Source organism: Mus caroli, chromosome 9 (assembly GCF_900094665.2).
Source record: "Mus caroli chromosome 9, CAROLI_EIJ_v1.1, whole genome shotgun sequence".
Taxonomy (NCBI): Eukaryota; Metazoa; Chordata; class Mammalia; order Rodentia; family Muridae; genus Mus; species Mus caroli.
Window position 1 is genome coordinate 61,366,958 of NC_034578.1, and position 9,143 is coordinate 61,376,100.

Below are 9,143 nucleotides of genomic sequence, written 5' to 3' on the forward strand. Positions count from 1 at the left end.
CACTCTGTAGACCAGGCTGGCCTCAAACTCAGAAATCCGCCTGCCTCTGCCTCCCGAGTGCTGGGATTAAAGGCGTGTGTGACCATGCCCGGCTGGGGAATAGCTTCTTTAAAAAAAAAAAAAAAAAGAAAGAAAGAAAAAGCAGATCAAAGAGTAAGGGCAGAGGGTTCATCAGTTCAGAGAAAGAGTGCTTATCTAGCACCAAAAAGGAAAACAAACCAAACAACAACAAAAGTTATATGTAAAACTAACTGGATAAAATATTCTTTTTTTTTTTTTTTTGACACCAAAATAACCACGGTTCAAAGCACATAATGGCAAGTTTAACTTCTAAACATTTCCTACCTGCTAAAACAAGGATCTACAAATGCCTTGGGAGCCACTTGTTTATGCTACATAGAATTCTTGCACTATGCAATGATCAGAAGGGCACAGTCACTGTCTACAAGGCTGCGATTGCCAGAGGGATAGTGTACACAGGGATGACCACAATAGCACAGACAGAGCTGCTATCTCCCACCTGTTGGCAGCTGCTTAGCTGGCAAGGCTGGCAGGTGTTTGAAAGAGGCAGTGAAGCCCTCCGCCTTCCAGGGGATTCCTTTGTTCTATGTCTCCTTTATTTTTTTTCTTGGGGGGTGGGGCACATTTAGCTGCACTCCCTAAGATGTAACTTTATGAGCCAGGCATGCAGGAAGAGAAGGGCAGGAGACAGGTGTGGGTGGGACACCCAAGAGAGTGAGAGGAGAGAATGGAAGGAAGAAGAGCCTGGAGAAGAGCATGGAGAGGGACACACAGACGGATGCCAGACAGGCTTGTTTGTGATGAAGGCTGGATCCGAAAGCGACAGGATCTTAAACAGTGAGAACTGAAATGTTTGTTTTGAAGGCAATGAGCTATTTTATTTGCTCTTGTTTACGTATTGTGAAGACATGGTCTCATGAAACCAGGCTAGTTTCAAGCGTCCTATGTAGCTGAGGACGACCTTGACCTTCTGATCCTCCTGCCTCCAAACACCTGGGAACAGGATTAAGGATGCGGGCCAGCAGTGCTGGTGATAAATCTAGGACTTCATGCATGCTAGGCAAACATTACCAACTGAGGTACATTTCCGAATCCCTAAGGAGATTTTTTTAAAATAGCAACTTTACGTTTCAAATGATCTGACCCCCTTCCCAGCATGCTTAGAAGAGCATTAAGAACCTGTCCTAAGATGGAGAAATGAAAGAAGGAGCTGACTCAAATGAGTCTACTCCTAGCCTTCATGGAGCTACCTCTGGCTACCCAGGACCTCAGAGAACTGAGCAGCAGAGATTTAAAAGAAAAAAACAAAGAACTCCAAAGCCTTCAACTAGCCATTACTTGTAAATGTAATTTTTTCCCACCTAAACTTTCCCGAGAGTGCTGATGAAAGGTTCTAGTTTCCCACCAGGTTCCACTTCCTGAGAAAGAATGGATGTAAGGAAGACAGCTGAAAACAGCTGAGGACAGCTGGGGCAGGCTAGGAGTTTGGGCAAGCCAAAGCTGAAGGCCCAGATCTTTGGAACACTCTCCCTTTGCTCCTCCCAGTAGCAGTGGGAGGGTACTGGGAACTGCGAGCAGATGAAGACCACAGCATTGTCGCTGTCATTAACAGCAGGGCAACCTAAGAGTAGTTTGGGATTTGAATTCCAGACTCCTAATGGAGGGCTCCTGCCAAACTAGAGAGTCAAGGCCCTGACTACAGCTCACACACCAGTCATGCCTTGAGCTCAGCTTGGTAAAGCCATTAGCAAGCTGTAGTTGGCTGTGGCAATGAGCCTTTCTGGGAACCAATCTGCCTTGGGACAGGCTGAAATCCTGGAAATCCAGGTGTGAGAGAGATCTACCTCCTCTGGTTACCACGTGCTACTTCCTCAGCTCCAGCCCATTCACCTCCTCCAGGCTCGCTAACTGCAAGAGGCCTTCAAGGTGTCTTCCACCTGGTTGTAGCTAAATTCAAGCAGCAGAGTCCCAGTAGGAAGCCCATCAGTCCTAAGCAGCAACTCTTTTAATCCTCTTCACCTTGAAGATCTCAAACCCACGCCCAGACAAACACATTTAAAGGATTTTCTCTCTCCTAGCCAAGACACGTTAGGTTGTACCCGCTCACCAACTCACCGCTCACCTAGCCCAACAGCAATGGGCACACAAATGATATCACTGACACATTACAGAGTCCAGGGTTCCTTTCTTACAGTACATGACATTCTGAGCAGTTGTACAGATTTTGGAGACAGAATATAAGAAAAGCCAAAGGAAGATATATAGAGGTCTGTAGCCTCCCTCAGCCTTGAAGCAGGCTGATCCAGACTTTGACCTTGCTGCCACTAAGATTACCTAGGGTAGAGCCTTCTGACCTTGATGGCTCTATTTGCTCTTCTATTTGAGAGACTCAGCTTCCTGCTGAAAGGTCCTAGAGACTCCGAAGACACACCCTGTAGATCGCCTACGGGCTGGTGCCAGGCACCAAGAAAGGGCTGGCAGGGGATGGCCTTCCCCTTATAAGCACACTCTCTTAGTAAACTCTCGGGCCTCGATCAGAGAAATATTTGTCTTGGCTTCATTATCTTTTCCCGAGGTCTAAGTCTCTTTCAACCCCAGAAATACCCAGTTCATGTAGGCCGCGGGCCGGCATACACAACAGGGGTCACAGTCAATGAGCAGAGTAGAAAAAGAGGTCAGCAAGGGAAATCCTTCGATCCCTGTTCTCTCATTTCTATGATTCTACAGCAACATCTGGCAGAGCAGGCCCACCCTGTTGACAAGGAAACTGAGGATTCATAATGAAGTTCCTTGACAAAAATAAAAAAGTAGCCTTCCCATCAAAGACACCTGTGGTGGGGCTAAGGGATGGCCCAGGCAGTGAAGTGCCTGCCATGCATAAGGACCTGTGGGTCACAGGAGTACACACTTGTAATCTCAGTGCTCTGGAGGCAGGGACAGTAGGATCCCTGAGGCTCACTAACCAGCCATGCTAGCTAAATCAGAGAACTCCAAGGTCCAGAAAGAGACCTTGTCTGAAAAAAATGAAGCAGAGACCAATTGAGGAAGACATAATGTCAACTCCTCCACACCTACAGGCACACACTCTCATATGCACATGCGCGCGCGTGTACACACACACACACACACACACACACACACACACACACACCCTCACCCTCCTTCCATATGTTTCTACTGCTGTGATAAAACACTATGACCAAAAGAAGCTCTCAGGTCACACTCCTGAAGCAGGTGCGTGGAGGAACTGCTTACTGACTTGCTCCCTGTGGTTTGCTCAGCCGCTTTCTTATACCACTCAGGATCACAGCCCGGGGTGGCTTCACCCACAGTAAACTAGGCTCTCCTACATCAATCATTAGCCAAGAAAATAAGACCTAGCCTGGTGATGGTGTTGCATGCAGGGGAGTCAGGTAGGGATCTGTGAGTTCAAGGTCAGCCTGGTCTACAGAGTGAATTCCAGGATAGGAAGAGAAACCCTGTTTTCTCATTTAATATTCCCTCTTTCCAGATGACCCTAGCTTATGTCAAGTTAACAAACAAACAACAGAGACACACACAGACACACCAAAACCCACCAACCAGGACACCTGTATTAAGTGCTATTTCTGTTACTTTAGAAGAAAAGCAGGCTTATCTCAAAGCCAATCTGCTCTCTGCTAACGGGAAAAGGACTTATTACCTTGCATACTAATCATACACTAATCATACATTGCATACAAAATGAGCTAAAAACCCATTTGACATGTTCGACCTAATTTGCTCAGTAGGAGGTGGAAAATAAGAGCCATAAGATGATAGGCCCATGGAAATTTATTTGCCTTAAATGGGGGTAGGGGTGAGAACGATGACTAGTGATGTTACTATGTGGACCCAGGCTCCAAAGTCAGGCATCATAAAAAAGTCCAGATCAGAGGTCAAGAGGCCACTTCCCAATCCTTCTTGGTTTAGAAAGGGCCAGGCCCTTAAAGAAACACTCAAGAGAGAGTGACGATTTAAGGACAGTTTTAGTCCTCGCTTACTCTCGATCCGAACAGAGAGTAACAAGTAACCATGTGCTCACACTGCCTGCAACTGCAGCTCACCTTCTGCCAATCATGCTCCTACAGCCTAGCCTTTACTGCAGCTCACCTTCTGCCACTCATGCTCTTACAGCCTAGCCTTTACTGCAGCTCACCTTCTGCCACTCATGCTCCTACAGCCTACCCTTTACTGCAGCTCACCTTCTGCCACTCATGCTCCTACAGCCTACCCTTTACTGCAGCTCACCTTCTGCCAATCATGCTCCTACAGCCTAGCCTTTACTGACAGGGTGAAGGGAAGCCCACCGTCTCAATGCAAATCCCAGCCCTTTGCATCAATTCACCCATCAATCTCTAATCTGACTTACTATATAGTCTCGCTTCTCCAAGTTGGACCAGAACCTCCGTGAGGGCAGCAACCACACAGCAGTCTAGAACCGTACATTAAATGTTTGTATTTGGGTTTTAGGGGGAGGGGGCAATAACACATGACAAAGTGTTCTTAGCCCTGACTGGGACTGGCCTGGAACTTGCAATGTAAAGTAGGCTGGTTCAAACTCACAGAGATCTGCCTGTCTCTGACTCCAAAATGCTAGGATTAATGTTCTTTTATTAAATGCCATCACCTTGGTGCTATTAGAGATTCACTGGCCAGTTTCATCTGATCCTGGGTTGTCCCAAGAAATGGAAGAGGTAAGACAGATAAATTACCTACAGTTTTGCTAGGATCACTCTAAGGGGTAGAGTTGGAAGGAACTTTCCATGAAGTTTTACCTGCAACCAGGATGCTGGGAAAAGACATGTTTGGAAGAACTCCAAAGAGTTGCTGTAGCCACCTTTGAGTGGCGGGCACTCAGGGCAGTACTGTGTGGAGCCAGTCAGCATTTACCTCCAGCAAGAAAACCAGCTGTTCCCATATAGAAGACAATCCCACAACAGATGTCTCTAATTAACATGGTTCCTAGCCTCAGGCTGAGAATGACTCTACTGTTGCTCCTCCATGGTGTCAGGTCTTATGAGCTGCCTTCCCTCTTGATTGATAGTAGTAAGACCACCTTTAGAGTAATAACCAGGTAATGAGACTTCCATATCAAACCAATTTCTTTGGGCATGAGATTCCTCTCTGACTGTTATCTCTAACAGACTGGCAATCAGGGTCCCAGGGTTGTTAGTAGGTCACTGCTCTCCATGACCAGCAGGTTCAATCACAGCTCCCCCCGCGCCAAACCCACAACTTTAATGTGACACTGATTCCAAAAGGACCAAAGTCAAGTCCTCCTGACACCACCCCTCCAGCTAGTACCTGTCCTCCACTCCTAGGGGCTTCTCAGAAAACCGATTACTTCTCTCTCTCATGTCTCCTCCTGCCCCTTCATGGTGCTCCCCCTTCTTCCCTCTCCCCCTCCTTCTCTAGTATTCTGTGTTACTAGGCTATGGCAACCCTTAACGAACTGCTCTCCACCAGGCAGTGGTGGCACATGCCTTTAATCCCAGCCATTCTTCAAGAACCCACAGAAACAAGCTGAGAGCCTTGGTGCTTACGTTCTCCAAGGCAATTCTTCCTTCTCTTAACTTGGGTCAGGAAGCTTTTTTTCCCCCATTAATTAATTTATTATATTTCCTTTACATTCAGACTGACCACAGCTTCCCTTCCCTCCTCTCCTTCCAGGCCCACTTCTCTGCCCCCTCCCCGTCCCTATCTCCCCCTCTGTCTTTCTCTTCAGAAAAGGGAAGGCCTCCTATGGCTGTCAACCCACTTCAGGGCCTCAACAGGAAGCTTTTGTAGTAAAGAACTGGAGAGTAAATATTTTAGGATGAGTCATTTCTTTCACAAGAGACTGTTTGAAAATACCAATACAGGCACAAGGCAGTCACAGAGAACACTCAAGCAAGTGAGTGTGGCTGTGTTCTAACAGGACTTTACTTACAGACATTAAGCTCATTGTTTGTTTGAGGCAGAGTCTCTTCAATAGCCCTAGGTGTTCTGAACTTGCTATATAGACTAGGCTGGCCTTGAACTCATAGAGATCTACCTGCCCCTGCCTCCCCAGGGCTACGATTAAAGGCATGTGCCACCATACCTGGCCAGGGATGTTAAAATTTGAATTGCACACAACTATCACCCGTCAGCAAGCTTTGAAAATCATCCTTAGCTTGCAGAACATAAAATCTAAAGAAAGCAGGCAGAATGTGGCCTATCAGCTATCTGCTCACTCCTGCTAAAAGACATTATTGTTTTGACCCTCTGTTAGGAATTACTGGGTTGTTTGTTTGTTTGTTTGTATGTATTTTTGACTCAAGGCTTAGTCACTTTGCCATGGAAACCCTTTTACTTCCTTTTGTCCAAATACCTGGGAATTGAGCCCAACCTTACCCATGCTAAGAACATGCTCTAGTACTGTGCTCCACCCTACATTCCATTTGTTTGCTTTCAACATCCATTCCTTCTCCTCAACACTTATTAACAAATTTCCTCATTACTATAATCTTCTTCTGAAACGCCAAATAGTTTTGCTTGGGTATCAATCTATGTGACCAACAGTGAGCATGTAACCTACGGTGACCAACCACAAGCACATTAATGCCCTGGCACAACAGACCTATTAAAAGCCCATCAGAGGGCCAAGCACTGGTGTGGACAGGGGAGAGAAGGTGAAGCTTTACCTGGGATTGAGCACATCCAGAACCTGCTGTGTAAGTGGCTGGTGAGGTCTATGCTGCCCTCACTAAAGAGAATCTGCCTGAAAAGAAAGCCTTACAAAAAGAGGGGCTTCAGGGCAGCCAGAGCTGCACAGAGAAACCCTGTCTCAAAAAACAAGCAAGGCTGGAAAGACGGCTCAGTGGTTAAGAGCACTGACTGCTCTTTCAGAGGTCCTGAGTTCAATTCCCAGATGGTGGCTCACAACCATCTGGAATGGGATCTGATGCCCTCTTCTGGTGTGTCTGAAGACAGCTATGGTATATTCATATACATAAAATAGATAATTCTTTTAAAACAACAAAACAAAGACTACATCAGCAAATGTACATGATGTGTATGCCTTTAATCGCAGCATTTAGGAGGCAGAGGCAGGCGGGTCTCTGAGTTCTCAGGCCAAGCTGGTCTACATAGTTAGCTCCAGGTCTGCCAGGGTTACATAATAAGATCCTTGTCTTACAATAAAGGACACTTTATACAGGATCATTCTATATCGCTCTGGCTGCTTTAAATGCACAGAGATACACCTACCCCTGCCTCCCAAGGCATGCACGCACCACTATGCCCAGTTGAGTAAAGGGCTTTCATTCCAAAACAAAACTAAACACCCTTTTTTGTTGTTGTTGTTGTTTTTTCCAGACAGGGTTTCTCTGTATAGTTCTGTCCTGGAACTCACTCTGTAGACCAGGCTGGCCTTGAACTCAGAAATTCTCCTGCCTCTGCCTCCTAAGTGCTGGGATTAAAGGCGTGAACTGCCCAGCTAAACACATTTTTAAAAGATGTGAAACCTTCAGATTTCAACTGTGATTTAGAATGAAACATCTGGCAATCCTTTCTTACCTCTGTGCATAATCTTGTGCTTCTCCCGAAGATAGGTCAGGCCTTTTATCACCTGGAGGAGAGGAAGATTAAAAAAAAAAAAAGTAAACTGAAATGGGACTGGCTTAGAAAAACAATGGCTCTTCTTACACATTTCCACTAACAACTTATCTGCCTATTAAGCAGCCACATCACTTTATAGTTCTATAAAGCACTACTGTTAGCCTAAGGTAAGAGTGGCCAATGTAAGTTTTCAAAACACTCTGTGAAAGATTGTTTTCTAAACCCCCAACTTTAAAGACCTTTTCTTGCCTCTAACAAAGATACCTTGCCCTGTTTTTCAGACACAGGTTTTAACCTACAGTCAAGGCTGAGGATTTAGCTCAATGGGTAAAGTGCTTGCCTTGCAGGAGTAAGAGCCACATGGATCCCCAGCACAGAATAAAACTGGGTGTGGGGTGCACATCTGCCATCCCAGCAGTAGGGAAGCAGCAGGGGCAGAAATACAGATGTTTAAGGTCATCCTCCATGGGAAATGCTCTAGCAAGCTCATTTCTGAAATAAACTCCTTCACTGACTCACCTTCCTCTCTTACCTATTTTCTCTCAATTCGTCACTCTAGAACAGAAACTCAGAGCAATGCTAACTTTTTCTAAAATTTGTTACTCTGGAAAAAAACTCTACTATATACTCACAGCAATGCTAACTTTTCCTAAAATTTGCTCAGGAATTCTTCCAGCTTTCTTCAGAACTTGATCCAAGGACCCACCATCCTAAGAACAAGAATATCATACCAGTTAGTGACAACATTTCTATCACCTCAACTATTAAAATCCAAAAAGAATGTAAGTTTCACATGCAACACATCGGTTTAACGAATTATTATCCTTCAGTTTCATCCAGCTATCAAAGAACTTGGGCAGGCTTCAAACAATCAAACAAAATCCTGTGAGCTTCTTTAAACAAATGACTTATATACAGTGGTCATGAAAAAAGTTTTGCTTTACACTGACAGCATAAGATAGCGTCAGCTGTGCAGGCTCTATAGTCAACCTGCTAAAAGTTTAAACACTAACTCTGTCCCTTACTATCTAGTGTACTTCTAAACAGGTTCTGCAACTTGCAATTGCTGTGAATAATTATAAGGTCACTATTATAATCATGGGCTGTTACATGGATTAAACAAATTAATATACATGAAGCACAGTAAAAACTTGATACATTAGTTAGCTATGAGGGACCAGCACCATGGCCCAGTGGGTAAAAGCCTGACAACCTAAGTCCAGGGCCCAGAACCCACAGTGGACAGAGAAAAACAATTCACAAAAGCTGTCATTTGTCCTCCACGTGTGTGCACATGTGCATGCTCTACACACACACACACACACACACATTTTTACAATTTAAATGAGGTCTTGGAAGAGACGGTTCAACCATCTCAGAGTACTTGTTCCTACAGAGGACCCTGGTTTGGCTCTTAGAACCCACATTTGAGTACTGGGAACCAAACCTGGGTCCTCTGAAAAAGCAGCAAATGTTCTAAAAGTCTGAGGGGAGGGGAGAGGAGGGGAGGGGAGGGGAGG

General features: G+C 45.4%; 1 protein-coding gene across 1 annotated transcript in view; it reads right to left on the reverse strand.

The window, feature by feature from the left end:
• Positions 1–9,143, reverse strand: part of Map2k1 (mitogen-activated protein kinase kinase 1) — a 63,001-nt gene that overhangs the window by 11,288 nt on the left and 42,570 nt on the right. Inside the window, exons 4-5 of the mRNA XM_021171980.2 lie at positions 8,256–8,333; positions 7,582–7,633 (exon numbers count right to left, since the gene is read on the reverse strand). Of these exons, the coding sequence (XP_021027639.1) occupies positions 7,582–7,633; positions 8,256–8,333 (130 nt within the window). The remainder of the gene's footprint in view (positions 1–7,581; positions 7,634–8,255; positions 8,334–9,143) is intronic.